This window comes from Dama dama, chromosome 14, assembly GCF_033118175.1.
Source record: "Dama dama isolate Ldn47 chromosome 14, ASM3311817v1, whole genome shotgun sequence".
NCBI classification, from domain to species: Eukaryota; Metazoa; Chordata; class Mammalia; order Artiodactyla; family Cervidae; genus Dama; species Dama dama.
In genome coordinates this window covers 36,044,886-36,064,757 of record NC_083694.1, presented here as the reverse complement: position 1 = coordinate 36,064,757, position 19,872 = coordinate 36,044,886, and the positions used below count along the sequence as shown (strand labels likewise).

General features: G+C 40.0%; 1 protein-coding gene and 1 long non-coding RNA gene across 2 annotated transcripts in view; one reads left to right on the top strand and one right to left on the bottom strand.

Annotated features, from left to right (window-relative positions):
• Positions 1-4,564, top strand: part of LOC133069140 (uncharacterized) — a 31,262-nt gene extending 26,698 nt beyond the window's left edge. Inside the window, exon 4 of the long non-coding RNA XR_009695786.1 lies at positions 3,398-4,564. This is a non-coding gene — a long non-coding RNA (uncharacterized LOC133069140). The remainder of the gene's footprint in view (positions 1-3,397) is intronic.
• FMO2 (flavin containing dimethylaniline monoxygenase 2) overlaps positions 1,297-19,872 on the bottom strand; it is a 34,347-nt gene continuing 15,771 nt past the window's right edge. Inside the window, exons 2-8 of the mRNA XM_061160306.1 lie at positions 17,231-17,419; positions 14,370-14,532; positions 10,961-11,103; positions 6,934-7,133; positions 5,312-5,664; positions 2,659-2,731; positions 1,297-1,642 (exon numbers count right to left, since the gene is read on the bottom strand). Coding sequence (XP_061016289.1) covers positions 1,297-1,642; positions 2,659-2,731; positions 5,312-5,664; positions 6,934-7,133; positions 10,961-11,103; positions 14,370-14,532; positions 17,231-17,419 — 1,467 coding nt within the window. The remainder of the gene's footprint in view (positions 1,643-2,658; positions 2,732-5,311; positions 5,665-6,933; positions 7,134-10,960; positions 11,104-14,369; positions 14,533-17,230; positions 17,420-19,872) is intronic.

The window sequence follows — 19,872 nt, the reverse complement described above, 5'->3', positions numbered from 1 at the left end:
ATTTATGAGAAGAGTATTGTTTTCTATGTAAAGGACCTACAAAAGTGATACATATGTGATTATAAATAGAACTTTAGTAAGTATTTTTTTAATAGTAGAGGTTTTTGTAAATAAATATTATGGGGCAAGGTTATGATATTCAGTTCTGGAGTCAGGCAAACCTGAGTTCCAATCCCATCTCTATCACAAGATGGATGGCCCTGGGCATGTTACCTAACTTGAGTCTCAGTTTCATAGCCTGTAAAATGGGTACAAGAGCTGTACCCATCTCACAGAATTGTCATGAGAATTAAATGAAATAATACACACAATGTGCACATTGGTATATGACACGTACTCTCTCTCTCAATATATATATGGTAAATACATATTATATGTATAGTAATATTGTAAATACATTTATCCATCTATTATGGTATGCTTATTTTTAATTTTACAGCAGTGTCTCTATCAGAATATAGTGAAGTGAAAGTGTTAGTCGCTCACTTGTGTCCAACTCTTTGCGACTCCATGGACTGTAGCCCGCCAGGCTCCTTTGTCCATGGAATTCTCCAGGCAAGAATACGGGGGTGGGTAGCCATTCCCTTCAGGAGAGCTGCCTACCCCGGGATCAAACCCAGGTCTCCTGCATTGCAGGCAAATTCTTTACTGCCTGAGCCACCAGGGAAGCCCTTCAAAAATATAAGACAAATTTAAGAAAAGTGGCTATTTGCTCAGCTCTTAATGTGAGGCCCTAAAAACCTGTCTGAATGTTGCTGTTTTCTAAGTCTATCTTCTCATTTTTCTTTTTCTCCAATATTTTTGAGTGATTCTTCATGAAGCAAATGGAGCCTGACTTAACATTTGAGAACACTGTGACCAAATAAAGTTTGGCTAAGAGGACTATCAAGAACAACATGCAGAAATTTAAATATTTACCCACAATTTAAATTTTCCAATAATTTAAACCATGGGTGCTTTTCATTCTGTGTAACTCTACTATTTTCCCATATGGCTTTCCTTTATTCAGGCTTGGCAGCACTATTCAGCCAGTGTTACTATATTGATTTTTATTATTATTATTATTTTTTTGGAGAGTCTGGTGAGTTTGAGGGAAGGATGGATGGCAAAGAAATTTCATGACACAATTTTGGTTTTATACATTTTATACCTAATTCTTCTAACTCTTTCTCTCTCTCTATTCTTTCCAACTCTAAAATTTAGACTTTAGATTTAATATTTTTTCTTTTAGTTTTTTTTTCTTTAAGAGGTACTGACTGCCATTAAAACTTAAAGCATTATGCTGACAGATTAGAATCACTGAAGTTGGGAAAAAAAGGCCACCACAACAGCAAGAAGCCCCAGGATTTTCAACAGGAAGGAAACTGGGAAAGTAGATGAGGTTTTGATAGCCCGTGTCTTTAAAGGCTTCAGTGTCCTTTGTTTCTGGGTGAAGATGGCATTCCTGGCTCCATCCCACTGCCCAGGCCCAACCAGACGATACTGATAGGAGTTGCACGGCCCAAAATAGAGTTTCACAGCCAGTTTAGGATCTTTTAGCAAGAGAGAAAGGATGTCTGGCTTCACACCTATCTCTACAGCGAGCTCGTCCACGTAGCTGATGTAACTGGTCTGCAGTAGCTGGCTTTTGCTCTCTCCAAACCTTAATGTAGAAAAAAGGACAGAGTCACAAAATATTCTAAGTTACATAAGAACATTAGGTATTCAATAAGTGCTGAAAGAATGGAGAGATGAATGAATGAATAAATGAGCTTTGAATGACTCTGGTGGCAAGTGTTAGTTTATTTCATCAGGAGACCCACATCTCAGATTGAGAGTAGGATATAAAATAAATAAGTCTGATTTCATGGAAGTTCTAGGAATGTGATAGGGTTTATAACCATTATTATTATTTGGTATTTAGCAAGCAGCTATAAATCTTCTGGCAAGTAAAACTAGTCAGGATTGTTGCAAAGATTCACCAGATTACAGATGCAAGTGTAGCTTGGTGTCTTGCACAGAAGAGATGCTTAATATTTTCTAGTTAAATTGTTAAAGTATCTGGCACTCTGGTTGGAATATAATAGATGAATTAGAGCTTTAAAGTGAGATAATCCCTACATGTGATGTAAGGCCCCAGAGTAAACCTTCCAATGTACTTAATCACTTATGGAATTTAGTGGATTCCTTATGGAATGGATTCTTAATGGATCCTTAAGATCACTTATGGATTCTACTGTGTCACAAAGTATAAATCCTTGACTTTCATTCCATGCCAACTCCTTTCTAATTTGCTTTGATGGGAGTTCCCCCAGCTAACTTTCCAGAGATACTCGGGGCTACTGTCACCACCATTGCCCCATCCCATTTTCTCTTCACCACAGAGTGTGAGAAGATATAGAATCTAACATAGGCATCATACAAAACAAATGAAAATATGTCAAGGAAAAATGTTCTCGTTTGGTGAAATGACTATTTTTAAGTAGTTGTATCTTAAACTAGCATATATAAGAATCACCTTGGAAGAACACAAAAATATGAATTTCCAGTCTCATCCAGAAATTTTGATTCAGTTGGTCTGGGTTATGTCCCAGGACTCTGCATTTTTAAGAAGCAGCTAGGTGATTCTTGTGAGCAGTTCAATACTGTTCTATGTAAAGAATTAAAAAAAATTCTTACCAGTCAATTCTTTGTTTATTCCTCTTGATAATGTCTTCCATCATAGTTCTCTCTGAGGGCAAGGTACATAAGCCTAGAAAATAAAAGGCTGGTTGAGCGGTAGGTTTGGATCAGTATCATTACTTTATCTAGTAATTGATTCTTACATGTAAATTTTGGCCACTGACCCACGTTAAACCAGTCAGGGAGGCTGTGCTGTTGAACTCCAGGGTGTGCCACTCACATTGAGTTCTGTGTGATGTTGCCCAGGATTCACCAGACTACACCATGGACTCTGAGGTGGGGTGGTGGTGGTAAGAGAGGAAGCTGGAGTGGGAAAGTGAGCCTACGAAGTCAGGGAGTTCTGCCAGGTGGCGTGAGCTCCATTCTGAGGGTGGTGGGAAGCCTTGGGAAGTGACCTGATCAGGTTTGCCTTTTGGAAAGATTTTCCTAGGTGTTGAATTTTGGAAAATGGGTTCCAGGGAGGTGAGTGTAGAGGCAGGAAGACCAGTTAAGAGGCTGTGAAGTAAACCAGGCGAGGGAGAGAGTGGCACAAACTAGGTGGGGCAGTGGGGATGGAGAAAGATTGATGTGAGTCATCACTGTGTGCTTGGGAGGCCATCGGTGTCACAAGTGTCCCTGGAGCATCAGACATGCTGGAAAATGGTCAGTTTCTCTGACAGGCTACAGTCCATGTGGTTGTATATAATTGGACATGACTGAGCAACTAACACTTTTTTCACTCTTTTTGGCTCCCTAGGGGCTCAGATAGTCAAGAATCTGCCTGCAGTGCAGGAGACCCAGGTTTGATCCATGGGTCAGGAAGATCCCTTGGAGAAGGGAATGGCTCCCCACTCGAGTATTCTTGCCTGGAGGATTCCATGGACAGAGAAACCTGGTGGGCTACAGTCCATGGGGTCGCAAAGAGTCAGACATGACTGAAGAAGTAACACTCCTTGGATATGGCTAGTCATCAGACATCTCAGATTCAATGAGTCCAAAATTGAGTTTATCACTGAAGTCCTCCTGCTCAGGCTTGCATTCTTCCACACGCCTCCCCTCGTCCCAGCACTGCTCTCAATCCAGTTTCCACTGCCTGAAATCTGCAAGTCACCTGTGATTCTGCTCTCTTCCTTTAATTATTCTTGGAGCCAATCATTATGTCCTGCTGGTTTCACTCTTAACTATTTCTCTTCTCCACGTTGTCTGTTTGCCTGGCTGAGGTTGTATCATGTTTTAGTATAGACAATTACATAGCCTTCTCACTGGTCTCTGGGACTGTATTCCTTTCACCTTTCAAATCTATCTTTCACACTAATGCTGAAATAATCTACCAAAAATGTAAATCTGATAATGTCTGGTCTTTGCTTAGAACCTTTCACTGGGTCCTCTGGCAGAAGAGCTTTCTTAAGTGGAGACTCTAGGTCCTCAAGCCAGACTTAATCAGGGCTCCTAAGGGTCCACTGGATGGTTTTGGGTCTACCAGCTAAATTTGGGAAGGGGCTTCAGGTGGCTCAGTAAAAAAAGAATTTTCCCACAATGCAGGAGACGCAGATTTGATCCCTGGATTGGGAAGATCTTTTGAAGAAGGAACTGGCAACCCACTCCAGTATTCTTGCCTGGGAAATCCCATGGACAGAGAAGCCTGGCAGCATACAGTCCATAGAGTCGCAAAAGAGTTGAACATGACTTAGAAACTAAACAACAACAAGAAATTAGAAAGAGCTGATCTATATTTTATATTCAAACTCGTTAGTGTGCCTCAAAAGGTTCCTCTGTTCTGGTCCCTTGCTCTCTAAGAAGAATCTTTCACCCCTCCCTGCCTCACACCCCACGTTCTAGGAATATCAGATAACGTGTAACTCTCCATCTATATCACACCTCTGTGCTCTCACTCAAGGGTTCCTTTTTCTGCACCTGGGAAACCCAGCTATCTAGGAGTCTTCCTTGACCACATGCCCTTCCTCAACCCCACTCTGTTGTTGCTAGCACTCTTTCTCTTCTTTCTATACACTCCATGCATTCCTCTGACAAAGCATTTGTCTTATTATCTTGAAATGATCCATTTAAATTTGTCTCTATGCCACCAAGTTCCAGCACAGGGCTGAATATTCAATAAATTTTTGTTTAGCTGAATTGAACCCTGGGATCAGGGAGATAGTAACAGTCTTCTGAGAAGTGCAAAGTGCTACACAATGCTCAGAGAGAAGTATTTCAATCATTTTATAGCTTTGTAGGGATCTGTGAGGTTGAGGTGCTTAGATATTAAGAGTTAATTTGGAATTAAGTATGGAGTAGGCCCTACGTCTCTTGATTTGCATATATCCCAAGGAACTTACAAACATTTTATAGGTAAAACTTGGAGTCATAGATGTCTTCCTTCTTCACTGTTCTTTCATTAGTCCAACAAAAAGTAATATGTACTTAACACTATGCCAATTGAAATTCTCTGAATTTTCTAATATATTAAAGGAATGATTATGGATATTTATTCTTGTATCCAAGTATTTGTTATTTTTTGAATTCCCTGCTAATTTTTTAGGATGCCAGTTTTGTGAGAGCAGCCAAGGTTGGAAACTTTTTTGGCAACTTCCTTTTCTAAACTTGTTTTTAGCAAAGTCCACCAAGTGTGAAACCCTCAGCCACTCACCTGCCTGCTCACTCACTCACTTACCTTTGAAAACTCTGGTTACCCAACGAGCTTGAAGTTCAATAGCTGGGAAAATGGGACCTAGGGGCTGGATGAAACCAATGCATGCAAGAGTTGACTTCTCCAGTTGAGGAGGGAAGATGAATTTGTACAGTGAGACCATATTATTCTCTACTTTAACAAGATCTTCAAGGAAGGGAAAAGAGATAGTATATCCTGTTGCAAAGACAATGATGTCAATGTTCTCTTCCACTGTTCCATCTTCAAAGATGGCAGATGTTTCTGTGAGCTCTTTCACTCTTGATTTCACCTTGATGGCTCCATAGAGTATACGACTTGGAAGATCATCATTTACGACAGGCTCTTTTAAAAGGTATCTGAAACACGCAGAAGAAAACACTCAGAAAGGAGCATTTAATGAGGCGTTTTGAACTCTGTTAATATTTTATGGGGTTGGATTTGAGAAAAAAGTAGTTTCTAAAATATCTGTAAAACTTTCTAACTTGACTAGTTGGCCTACCCCAAACTTTACTCTCAGACTTTATTCTCATGTCACATGAGACTTTATTCACATGTCACATATCTCTTCCTTCAACAAATAAGGAAAACATGCATGTAGGTGATGTGGGCAAAACACATTGCAAAAAAAGAGACATCCTAAGGGTTTAGGCAAAATGCCAACGTCTGTGATCAATTCCTGAGTACTCCAATTGTCATTATCCTGCTGATATCTCCACTGTTGCTTTATGTTATCTACCTTTAATTATCTTGCTGTTTTATTTAATCTCTATCTGGTCATAAGTAAGGAAGAAAAAATTTGTTAAAAAAATTTGTTAAATTCCCATCAGTTTTGAAATTAATTAAGAGATTAGTATGAAAATTAATGCATAGAATTAAGTTTGGGGATATCTCTTTATCTCAAATATCCACAGATAGCATGATAGCGTGAATAGTGGAGCAATGTCTGGTTATATGTCTGGAATTTCGTTTTTCTTTTAGATTTGAGAACCACTTAAAAAAAAAAAGACTGCATGGCATATGTATCAGATCTCAGAATACAGCAGCCATATTGCATTTGTTGAAAGACTGCAAAGCTCTCCTGTTCTTTTTCTGGGGTGGGGGAGGGGGGAAGGAGCCTGTTATACTTTGCTAACTCTACACCATAAGAGTTCTTCTCACGGGGGGCTTTTGAGAAATATTCATTGCCTGTTAATCTCCAAGTTATACATCTCTGATCTTATGAACACAAGCAAACAATATGGATGTTTATTTTTCTTTATTTGATAATGGGCTCCTGTAGAATTTGGGTCAGTTTTCCCATCCCACCCTCTGAAAGGAAGGTCACAATCTCTTGAAACAGCCTTTTCCAATGTTGGATAGCTCTGGGTATTAGGAAGTCCTCCCCCAATCCTAGTTATACTCTCTGGAGCAACTTCTAATATTTATACTTCATCTTCTCAAATATTTACTTTTTAAAAGGCATACAGAATGGATCTGGGATTCAAAATCTGGGAGCTGTACGATACCCACACTGTTAGGCTGTAGTTTGAACTATCATGTTAGCACTCTGGCTCTTTTCAAAGAGAAACCCTTCTGACAACCCTGATTATCAATGAGTATACCATAAAAAAGTAAAGTAATTTTACTTGTTTTGAGGGACAAGGCCATAATTTTCATGGTTGAACCATTGACTCATCAGTTTTTCCATTGCCCATTTTACAACAATTCGTGGCATGATATTGTTGAGCATGGCTCTAAAGCGGGTGAGGAATGTCAAGTCCCAGGGATAGCCATCTTCAGAGATACGACTCAGGACCCAGGAACCATGTCTGGTGCTGATAAACACCTAGTGAGCAAAAAGGAATGCAGTTCATATTAGGGCATCATCTTTTTTTGGGAGGAACCCACTGTGTAGATAATATATCACATGTATGGCCCCAGAACTGGCTGAAATGCTTTGTCTTAAAGATGATTGACTTCAAAGTGAAGGATCTTCTGGTTTTCACTGTTCTGGGTCAGCTTTATCATACAAGTGGTGCCCCGGGGTATTTACACTGATAGAGGAAGACTACCATAGTCTTGAGGACTTCATGCAGACCCTAGAAGATCTTTGGGCTAAACCAACCATAAAATCCACAAATCTACGTTTGCATTGTGGTTCAATACTTCTTCCCTCCTCTCACTTTTCTATCCAACCCAGGTTGTTTTTATAGCAAAGGTATACAATTATAATCCAGGAAATATGTATGATTGCAGCCTAAAAGCCAGATTTTTAACTTTGAATTTATTTCAAAAACTCAGAGTTTAAAAATATAACCTTTGCTATTCATAGATATTACTTTATATGGAAGTTAATATAGGAGGTAATCAGTTATATTAATATATATATACATATATTTATTCTTTTCAGATTCTTCTCCCATATAGGTTATTAGAGAGTACAGAGTATATTTCCCTGTACTACACAGTAGTTCCTTGTTGATTATATATTTTACACATGAGCTTTTATTTTATATCTAGTAGTGTGTTTGTGTATATGTCAGATGTATTCTTTACCTTGTATACTCATATTGCCCTAGTTTTCAAGATGTACATTTAAATCTCTTTTCAAATGTGTATTTTACCTTGTTTACTATTACTTCTCCATTGACCAAATGCATATTTGATTTGCTTCTTAAAATTTTGCATGTCAGTACTTTTACATGCCAGAACTCTGTGGGTTCTATTGTACAAGGACTTGATAAACATGTTAATACTCCCTTGTAAGGAACTGATTGACTTAAGAGTTGAAGATTGTGAATTCTAGACTGAGGACTCTGGATTCAGACTACCTGGGTTTGACTCCCAGCCTCACTACTTACAAGCTGTGTTGCCTTGAGTGAGTTACTTCAGCCTCTCTGTGTCTCTCTCCATAAAATAGGGGTGGTAGCAGTACCTGCTTCATAGAATTATTGTACCAATTAAAGGAGATGATACATGTAAAGGACTGAAACTGTTGGTTGGCCAATGACAGGTATTGCTAACTATTATTATTTTGTAAATTTAGGCTGGAGGAGTTTCATGTAGTGCCACATATCTGGAGTGAGCCAGAATTTGGAGACACGTTTTTCTGGGTCTCAACTCCTTAACTTGTGAAGTAGCACTGATATAAAATGGTGTTGAATTGTTGGTCTGTGTGTAGTAATATACTTAACATCCTGACTGTTTCTGCTGCTATCCTTTTGTTAGCTTGGCAATACTTTGGCTAGGCATTAGGTGATGTACTTAAATGTTTCTATGCAGTCTCTTTCCATTACTTATCCTCTGCCCTTCTTCTTTAGGGCTTCTATGGTGGCTCAGTGGGTAAAGAACCTGCCTGTAATGGCCTGTAATGCAGGAGACTTAGGTTTGATCCCTGGATTTGGAAGATCCATTGGAGAAGAGAATGGCTATCCACTTCAGTATTCTTGCCTGGAGAATTCCATGGACAGGGGAGCCTGGTAGGCTACAGTCCATAGGGTCGCAAAGAGCTGGACATGACTGAGTGACTAACACACTTAGGATCAATCCATGTTCACACTGGAAGCTCTGCCTATTTTATTCCCTATCTTTCTCTGTCACCATACCTGCAGCAGGGGAGTCTAATCTGGCTAGCTCCACTAGCTGTAGCAGTGTGATATGTCTGAGGATTTAGGATCAGATGCATACTTCAGGCAAAGGATCAGAGATTTGGGTTTTGGTGGAAAAGTGTGTGGATGACTCAGCACCATCACACAGTATTTTGAGTGGGTGGTTGGACTGTGGTAGAACAAGTCATATCATTATGAACATGAACTTGCTTTAACAGAAGCAGGGCACACTCAGGACTAAGGTGAGTTTAGACTGTAATTTTAAGCTTTGCAGGTGCACTTGGTTCTAACTGTTACCTACATAGCTCCTAGAAAATCTCTGGTAAGCCTTGTCAAAGAAGGATTGAGAGTGCATTGCTCTGTGTAAGATATTTTATCATAATGATCAATTATGTTATTAATCTAATAAATGTTGGAAAGACACTATTTAAAAATTAATGAGCTGGAAGGCACACAAATATAGCCAAGGTGCTTACTTATTATTGAATCTAGCATGATAGACAGGATTTTACATGGCAAAGCCCATATGAGGAAATAGACTCTTGCAATCTAAGATCTTTGGATCAACTGTTCTAAGTCCAAATCACTGACCTGCAACATGTAGTGGTCTAGTATGGAGCTTCACTTAGTTGATGGCTAGGTCAGCTCTTTTCACCATACTCCCTTCCTCAAGCTTGTCACATTTTCCAAACAGTAAGGGAACTGAACTTGGTACCTTCCCCACCTGAGCTGGCTCTTCTCCGAGCCTTTACAGTTACTGCCTCTTTACTTGTTCTTCACATGAAGGCCTTAAAACTTTGAAAAATGAAAAGTGGTTTCTTTTCATAAATAAGGTGAGGACCTCCTGTGTCTAGTACAACTCTTTCTGGTGTTAATGACCTGCTCTGTCCTCAGGGTGGTAACTCTGACAGGTCCCAGTGGAACCCCATCATCAACCTGCTGGGGAAGCACCACGTATGTTTATCACATTTGCTACTGGGCATCTGAGCCCTGGGGCTTCTTTGGTGGCTCAGTGGTATGAACCAGTGCCTGCCAGTGCAGGAAATACATGTTAGATTCCTGGTCCAGTAAGATCCCCTGAATAAGGAAATGGCAATCCACTCTAGTATTTTTGCCTGGGAAATCCCATGGACAGAGGAGCCTGGAGGACTATAGTCCATGGGGTCACAGAGTCAAATACAACCAAATACAGTCTGAGTGACCCAAAAACGACAGCAACATCTAAGTCCTGACAGTGTGAGTCTCAGGATAGGGCACTTTTGGCAATGGTAGACATGGCCACAGTAAGTCCTGAGGAGCCAGAAGATGCCAGGCTAAGGAGGCCAGTGTAAGAGTGATAGAACCCCTGGAATCCAGACCATGTTGAAAGGGCTTGCTGTGGGGAGAGGAACCCAAGCTATTTTCCTATCTTGCCTAGGCCTGTCCTTCTAAAAGGGATTTAGTTACTGCCATTCTCAGCCATCTCTGTCAGCATCATCTGCATCTTGTAATGTTTGACGCTGGCAGCTAGGCTGTGTCATTCCTGAACAGGTGCAAAGATAACAGTGGTCGGAAGACCTCAGGAAGCACCTAAATATTTATGATCTTGTTTGGGAATCTTACTGTCTATTTAATCTCTCTCTTTTTTTAAATGATTTTTGGGAACTATGGATTATTTACATTTCAAATAGAATTCAAATATGCATTAAATTTCTAAAAGGCACTCTTCCAAAGATGAGCAGGTCAACTCATAGAGGCCCCTGGGTAGAAACAAGGCCTCCTGTGCTGAATGTTGTCTGATCCAAATTTAAGTGAGGAGACATCCAGAGAAGTAAAATGACTTGCTCTAGTTTACACAGCTGATTAATGGCAAAGCTGGGAGATTGACTGGCTTCCTGATTTCTAGATTTCCTATGATACCACACTGGGCAACCAACCAACTAATCAACCAATTATTAAGTAATGGAGCCTTGGTTATATGGCTGTGATTTTCTACTATGCCCTTCCCTTTTCCTCTCCTCCCCAACCCCTACCACCCCCCCGCCTCCGCCCCGCCAGCAGACAAGGTAATCGGGGAGCATCTTACCTGAGCAGCCTTCTTACACAACTCAACTGCAATATCTGAGGCTGAGTTTCCTATTCCAATCACCAAAATGCGTTTCTTTTCAAATCCCTCTGGGTGCTTGTATTGGCGGCTATGGAAATACTGGCCTTTGAACTTCTGGATACCTTTGGGGTGAAGAAAAGAGAAATCCATGAACTATGTCAACTTAATTTCAATAAAACTGCCCTGTCAGCTTTTCCTTTCTGGGACCAATTATTTGTTTTGTTATTTCCCCTCTTAGGGAAGTTACAATATTAAGGCCAACTGGCAAACTCAAAGTATGAAGCATGTAGGAAATGTTAGGTTAAGCACATGGTGAAGTGAAGTGGAAGGTACTCAGTCGTGTCTGACTCTTTGTGACCTCTGGACTATATAGTCCATGGATTCTCCAGGCCAGAATTCTGGAGTAGGTAGCCATTTCCTTCTCCAAGGGATCTTCCCAACCCAGGGATTGAACCCAGGTCTCTTGCATTATAGGTGGATTGTTTATCATCTGAACCATCAGGGAAGCCCAAGCCTATAGTTCAGCACCAAAAAAGTTGATTTCAGAGGTGGCAGCTTAGGTATTTACTAGAGGACAGGTGGTTTTGGTGGATAGAGCAGAGTCAGGTATTGATATCCAGCCATTCATCATCCTATTTTGTAATATACAATGATACTTCAATATCACATAGCATATATTCTTTTAAAGATTTCTTAAACATATTATTAAGTGCTAATGATTGTAATGAAATGAATTCTTCAAAACCATTTTTCTAGATTCTGTATATGTGTGTTAAAATATGATATTTATCTTTCTCTTTCTGACTCACTTCACTCTGTATAATAGGTTCTAGGTTCACCCACCTCATCAGAACAGATTCAAATGCATTCCTTTTTGTGGCCGAGTAGTATTCCATTGTGTATATGTACCATAGCTTCTTTGTCCATTCATCTGTCAATGAACCTAGACAAGCAATCTAGGTTGCTTCCATGTTCTAGCTATTGTAAATAGTGCTGCAGTGAACAATGGGATACATGTGTCTTTTTCAACCCTGGTTTCCTCAGGGTATATGCCTAGGAGTGGGATTGCTGGGTCATACGGTGATTTTATTCCTAATTTTTTAAGGAATCTCCATACCGTCTTTCATACTGGCTGTATCAATTTACACTTCCTCCAACAGTGCAAGACCATTTCCTTTTCTTCATACCCTCTCCAGCATTTATTGTTGTAGACTTTTTGATGATGGCCATTCTGACCAGTGTGAGGTGATATCTCATTGTGGTTTTGATTTACATTTCTCTAATAATGAGCAATGTTGAGCACCTTTTCATGTGTTTGTTAGCCATCTGTATATCTTCTTTGGAGAGCCTTTTTAAAAAAATTTATTTGTTTTTAATTGAAGGATACTTCGGAGAAGGCAATGGCAACCCACTCCAGTACTCTTGCCTGGAGAATCCCAGGGATGGGGTGGCACAGAGTTGGACACGACTGAAGCGACTTAGCAGCAGCAGCAGCAGAAAGATAATTGCTTTGCAATATTGTGTTGATTTCTTCCATACATCAATATGAATCAGCCATAGGTATACATTTATTCTCTCCCTCTTGAACCTCCCTCCCATCTCCCACCCCATTTTACCCCTCTAGGTTGTCACAGAGTCCCAGTTTGAGTTCCCTGAGTCATAGAGTAAATTCCCACTGGCTATCTATTTTACAGATGGTAGCATATATGCTTCCATGTTCCTTTCTCCATTCGTTCCACCCTCTCCTTCCCCCACCCCAACCCATATCAACAAGTCTGTTCTCTATGTCTATGTCTCCATTGCTGCCCTGAAAATAGAGTTCATCAGTATCATCTTTCTAGATTCCATGTATATGTATTAATATACTATATATTTGTTTTTCTCTTTCTGACTTCACTCTGTATAATAGGCTCTAAGTTCATCCACCTCATTAGAACTGACTCAAATGTGTTCACTTTAATGGCTGAGAAATATGCCCTTGTATGAATGTGCCACAGCTTTTTTATCCATTCATCTGTCGATGGACATCTAGATTGCTTCCATGGACAGGCCTTTCTGAAGATAAACATCTGTGTCTTTTCCCAGGAAAACATGGCCTTATTAAAGTATTTGTCTTTGATGATGGGCTGCTTGAAAGAGCCTTTAGATCATGTGCTCAGTTGCATAAGACTCTTTGCAGCTCCATGGACTGTAGTCTGCCAGGCTCCTCTGTCCATGGAATTTTCCAGGTAAGAACACTGGAGTGGTTGCTATTTCCTTCTCCTTTAGATCATATGAGTTCTCAAAGTGTTGGTCCCTTGGCCAGCAGTATTGGCATCCCCGGAGAACTTGTTAAAGATGCAAATTCTCAGCCTAGATCTACAGAGCTGGAAATGCTAGGGGTGGAGCCTAGAAAGTTGTGGTTTTAAAAGTCCTCTAGGTGATTCTGTTGGAAAGTTTCATTGCTTTAGATCAGGAAGCCTCAGTGCAGGTTGCATATTGAAATCACTTGAACAAGTAATTGACCTAGGCCTACCCTAGACCGATTGAATCTTTGAAGGTCATTTGAACTTTAAAAACTCCTCAGGCAGTTTGAATAATGTGGGGCTTGGACTGAACCACCCTATTAAATGTTTTCCTAAAGGCCTTGGGAAGGAAGTGTGCTGTCTTACGGAGGGGCCTGGGAGGAGCCATCCTCCCCTGCACTTCTGGCACCCATCACTATCCTATTGGAGTACTGATGTCCAGAAACTACCCCCAGTAACCCTGGCTGTGGGCATGGCTCTGTGGAAGTCCCCAAAATGAAACAAAGTCACAAGTGTTTGGCAGGATAGAAAAAGGTCAGGGTAAGCTTTTGTTATTGTTCAGCCCTTCAGTCCTGTCTGACTCTTTTTTTTTTTTTAAATTTATTTTTATTATTATTATTATTTTTTTCCAGTGGGTTTTGTCATACATTGATATGAATCAGCCATGGATTTACATGTATTCCCAATCCCGATCCCCCCTCCCACCTCCCTCTCCATCCGATCCCTCCGGGTCTTCCCAGTGCTGTCTGACTCTTTACAACCCCATGGACTGCAGCACCCCAGGCTTCCCTGTCGTAAGGTAAGGTACATGGCTGAAAGGATCTCTCCAACATAAAACCAAGATGGGTGAAAATTCTCTGAAATTCTGAGTAACATTTAGTCACTTTGGGGAAGGCTGAACTTTGGCTGCACTCTGATGATGAAGACCCGGAGGGCTCAAAAGAAACAAAGATGGTATTTGGAATCTTTCATCTTTCTGGCTCTATCCTGATTTTAATATTATGCTGAGTTGCAGTAGCTAGCCAGTTTTGCTGTCAATCTAGCCTGAACATTAAGTATCTGGACACCTACTCCCAAAAGCCGGGGCTCTGCACAGGCCTCACCTGGAAATGACTCCAGTGGGAGATGAGGGAAGACGTGATGGCCGCTGCAGATCATGACTCCGTCAAAGACAGCGCTTTGCTCCTTACCGTTGTTCTCAGTAACAACCACCCACTGGCCAGAGGTTGCAAAATCCGGGTGTTTTTTCACACTGAGGACGGTTGTCTGGAATCAAACACAGAGAAGGCATCATTGAGAAGTACTCTGGCATAAAAGGGGCCTTGTCCAGTGCCTGGGAGTGGGTAAGGGTAGAGGGCAATGTCTGGCTCCATTGAGATTCCATTTGAAGCCATTTCAAGCCACTTAAGGCAGACTGCTAAGTGCGCCCTGCTGCTTCTTCCTTGGCACATGCTCCCAAGGATGTACTGCTTTGTGTGAGAGGCCTGACTCAGCAGTGGGAACCAGCGTTAAGTCTCTCTGAATAAGGAGAGAGACTTAGAAAATCATGGCAAAAGTCTGGGCAAGATACAAAATACGTGTTCATCATTCAAGTGATCACATAATCAGCATTTATCACAAAACTTTTGTGTTGACCTCTGTGCAGACTCTGTGTTAGAGAATATATTCCATGCATAGCACCTGGCACAATGACAGCACTCCATGAATGGTGAGTTATTCCTATTTATTTTTTTAAAGGCATCATGTGCTTTTTTAAAAAAAAATTAATTTAAAGTTTGGTTGCGCTGAGTCTTCATTGCTACTTGCGGGCTTTCCCTCATTGCAGAGTGGGGGCTACTCTTTATTGTGGTGCATGGGCTTCACGTTGAGATGGCTTCTCTTGTTGCTGAGGATGGTCTCTAGGACATGAGAGCTTCAGTAGCTACGGCACACAGGCTCAGTATTTGCAACACACAGGCTCAATAATTGTGGTGGATGGGCTTAGGTGCTCCATGGCATATGGAATCATCTCGGACCAGGGATCAAACCTGTGTCCCCTGCATTGGCAGAGGGATTCTTATCCACTGTGCCACCAAAGAAGTCTGCATCATATCCTTTATTTTGCATATTGTTGTTTACTAGTGAGTGCGAATTTTTTTGGTAACATTCATTGTTACGTTTGCACAACATTTCTTCCTTTGTGAGTTGTCTATTCACATCCACTCATTTTTTTTTTAAAAGATGTAGTATGTGGGCTTCTCCGCAGAGCAGAGGCTCTAGGAGCATGGGCTTCAGTAGTTACAGCATGTGGGCTCAGTATTTGTGGCTTGTCATATTTATTATTTTTAAAATGTCTTGCTAGCAATACATTTCATACTCTCATTTGGATTAAATAATTTACTGGTTTATTGATTTTTTGTAAATGTTGTTTGCTGTGTGGAGGTTTATGGATTTTTAAAAAGGTACATAAATGTTGTGTTTGATGTATTTAAGAAGCAATGTCAAAGGAAGTGAAGCTTTTCAGGTGAATGGTATGCTTCCTTCTTGCTGGCAAGTGTTTGAGCCCCTTATTCATGCTTTTGAAAATTTCAGATATTTTTCAAAAGGCTGTGTTGGCAATTTTGAAGCTTTTACAGTTTTAAAAAATGTATGTGGAATGTTGTGAAAAGGCTACAAAATGTCTGGGTATTTTCAGTTGAAAGATTTCAAATTTGAAGTTAAGCATGGTATATTCACTAAAGTACTCTGGATTCTTGACTATTCAAAATGTGGTTCGAGGACCAATCTTCACTGTCACTGGGGAGGTTATTAGAAATGTAACTGCCCTGAACCAGTTCACTCCTTCTCAGGCAACCTGGCGGTTTCCCATTCCTGGGAGGTCACTGTATTGATACTGAACTTAGTCTGAACATGTCCTTTTATAGTTTGAATTGAGTTCTTGCTACCAATTCAGAGATCAATAAATGGGAGTGAGTTTTCTTAAGCCCTCTCCAATCTCCAGAAAACAACATCAGTAAAATGATAAACAAAAGAAGAAGAAACTGGAGGAACTCTACATTAGATAGACTGAAATAGTTTCATGGTATTTGCATATGTTTATGTCCACTAAATCAATTATTACAAATTAATGTAATACAAATCTATAGTAAAACTAAAATTACTGAGAAAATGAAATGTATTAAAAAATAAGTTCTACCAATATTTATTCAGTGCTATAATTTATTTCCTAGACACAGTTACTGGTTTTCAGAGTTATTGATACAAATTTAGGATGTTTAATGAGGATATTGGTTTTTTCTTGTTGATTATTTTTTTTGAGAAAACAAGGGAAAGGTAGTTATAATTGCATTTCAGAATTATCTGGCCATTCTTATGTTGCTAAAGAATGCATCAAAAATTAACAAAAGTGGTCTCTATAGGGTTCTGAGATGAATGGGGAGCTGAGGGTTTATCTAATCCATTTTCTAAGATAATCCATTTCTATGGAGAAGGTAAGAAAATAAAACAACATAACTTTTGTTTTCATATACCCTTTCAAAGGAAATGAGGCTAGTCGTCTTCAGTGGTTACAGATACTAATTTAAATGCAGTTTCACTGTCAATATCATTCAAGCCTTAATTTTGACAAATGTCTTTCTTCTGTTTATGCATATAGCCTATAATATCACGGGTAATGACATTACTTTTCGAGTTTTCTATCGTGCTGTTTCCCTCCCCCCTACCCCAAATACAATACCTGGAACTGAATATACTTTATTTATTTATTTATTTTTTAAAAATTTATTTATTTTAAATGAAACAAAGATTAATATTTTTAATGATACAAGGTACAATTCACAAAGAGAGTAGACATCATAAACCATTACACACCTTACCAACAAAGAAACAAAGACACATAAAGCAAAAATCAGAAGAAATATAAGGAAAAAGAAAAAATATATAATTATAGTGAGACATATTAATATTTCTCTGAGAAATACAATACCTGGAACTGAATATACTTTAGTAGATCAAACTTCTTGGCAAAGATTCTGAAATATTCCAGGACTTTAGAATTGTGCAGGAAGTTTGGAAAATCGTCAGGCATTGGAAAGTCACTGAAACAGGACATTTCTTTGCTGGTGTTGGTGACGACGGATTGATAGATACTTGCTCGGCCATCGTCAACATTTTCCTAATGAAACAAAGGAGTGGTAATAAGGTATTAAAGAAATCCCTTGATTTCCTATTCACCTTCCACATCTAACCCCTGCATGATGTGAAGCTCTTTCATTGCTGCTGTTGTTTAGTCATGTTCAACTCTCTTGTGACCCCATGGACTGTAACTGGCCAGGCTCCTCTGTCTATGGGATTTCCCAGGTGAGAATACTAGAGTGGGTCGCCATTTTCTTCTTCAGGGGATCTTCCCAACCCAGGGATTGAACCTACCTCTCCTACTTGGCAGGTGGATTCTTTACCACTGAGCCAACTGGGAAGCCCCTTTCATTGCTGCAGTATGACTGAAATGTCTGGTGGATGAGGAGCTGTGTATGTGCCATTCTTATGTTGCTAAAGAATGCATCAATAATTAGCTTCCTATTACCTGTTTAGTGTCAGTCATTGTGACAACTGATGCTGAAGCTGAAACTCCCAATACTTTGGCCACCTGATGTGAAGAAATGACTCACTGGAAAAGAACCTGATGCTGGGAGAGATTGAAGGCAGGAGGAGAAGAGGATGGCAGAGGATGAGATGGTTGGATGGCATCACTGACTCAATGACATAAATTTGAGTAAACTCCGGGAGTTGGCGATGGACAGGGAGGCCTGGTGTGCTGCAGTCCATGGGGTCGCAGAGTCAGACATGACTGAGTGACTGAACTGAACTGATTGTGACAATCAGCCCCCTTCCAAAATTTCCCCTGGGGAGACTACACCGGTCTTCCACATCTTTAGGAACCAATAAACTCTGCGTCACTGGTCAGAGACTATAATGGAGAATTTCAGTTAAAATGAGTATTTTGGGGAGCAGGAAGTTTTCACATCTTAATTTGAATCCCCTCACCTTTATCTTATGCTTTATGTGAGTCAACCTTCCTCAAGTGGTAATAGTAAGTAGTATTTTTTTGTTTCTGGGTGCACTGGGTTTTTGTTGTAGTGCATGGGCTTTCTCTAGTTGTGTCGGGGGCTTAGTTGCCCTGTAGCATGTGGGATCTTAGTTCCCCCACTGGGATCGAACCTACATCCCCTGCATTGGAAGGTGGATTCTTAACCCTTAGACCACCAGGGAAGTCCCAAGTAAGTAGATTTAATGCTAATCAAGTATATTTTTTTCCTTTTGAACTTTTTATTTTGTATTGGGGTATAGCTGATTAATCATGTTGTAATAGTTTGAGGTGAACAGCGCAGGGGCTCAGTCATACATACAAAGATATCCATTCTCCCTCAAACCCCCCTCCCACCCAGGCTGCCACATACCATTGAGTTCCATGTGCTACACTATAGATCCTTGTTGGTTATTCATTTTAAATATAGCAGTGTGTACATGACCGTCCCAAACTCCCTAACTATCTTTTCCCCACCTGCCCCTGGCAACCATAAGTTCGTTCTCTAAGTCTGTGAGTCTCTTTCTGTTTTGTAAGTAAGTTCATTTGTATCATTTTTTTTTAGATTCCCCAATCAAACCTTAAGTTTGATTTTGAGTGTTGTTGAGTATGCTTTTATAATTCAGGAGACAGCACATGCTGTGGCTGAGTTTATAATTTCCTCTACAAGAAGTGTTCTGCGTAATGATTTAATGTTAAATCATGCAAGAGCCAAGTATGGTGATTCAAAGTCTGTGAAGTCAGCATGTTATCAAACAGGCTTTATAAGAAAATGTAAATAATGCCACCCAAGAACTCCTCAACAGATGCTTATGCACAGGCAGAGACTAAGTATAATCCAGCATATTATGACTCAGCACCAGGGGGGGTATAAAAATAAAAATGGAAAGATTATAAGAACTCATGAATTAATTGTAATAAATTATCTAATCTTACATAAATGGCATTAAAATCTCCTCTACAGAATAGTAAAGGACAGTAAATATCCAACTCGAATTCCACCATTGTAATAAATCAGTTGTATACATTGCTTTCTTACCATTACTCATAGAAAATTATTACTTTTCTGCCAGATCTTTCTTTAGATCAAGCCTCCTTAGATTTCTGTAACACAGAAAGAGGCAACCTGGACTAGCAGAAGGAGCCTGGGCTTTGAGTTAGACACAGGTTTGAATTCATCTCTTTCAGGCCATGTGAGCCTGGACCAGTCAGTGCCTCTGAGCTTCGGTCCTGTCATTTGTAAACTAGGGATGTGCTAGGTGCTCAATAGTATTGTTATTGTCTGTTGTTACAGAGGAAGCTATAAGCTTCAGCAAAGTTGTCAGTGACACCTCACTGTTCATCACAGGATAAAGGTATCCAGGCAGCTGCTCTGACACCACAGCAACTGATACAAACACACTTGCTATCATCTATCACATCTGAATTTTCTGATAGCTCCTTTATAAGAGGCTATACTTTATTTCAAAGAGTTAAAGATTAAACTGTGGGATCTTTCCTCTTTTATCAGCGAAGCTCTTTATATGTTTTGGGCTTCACTGTGT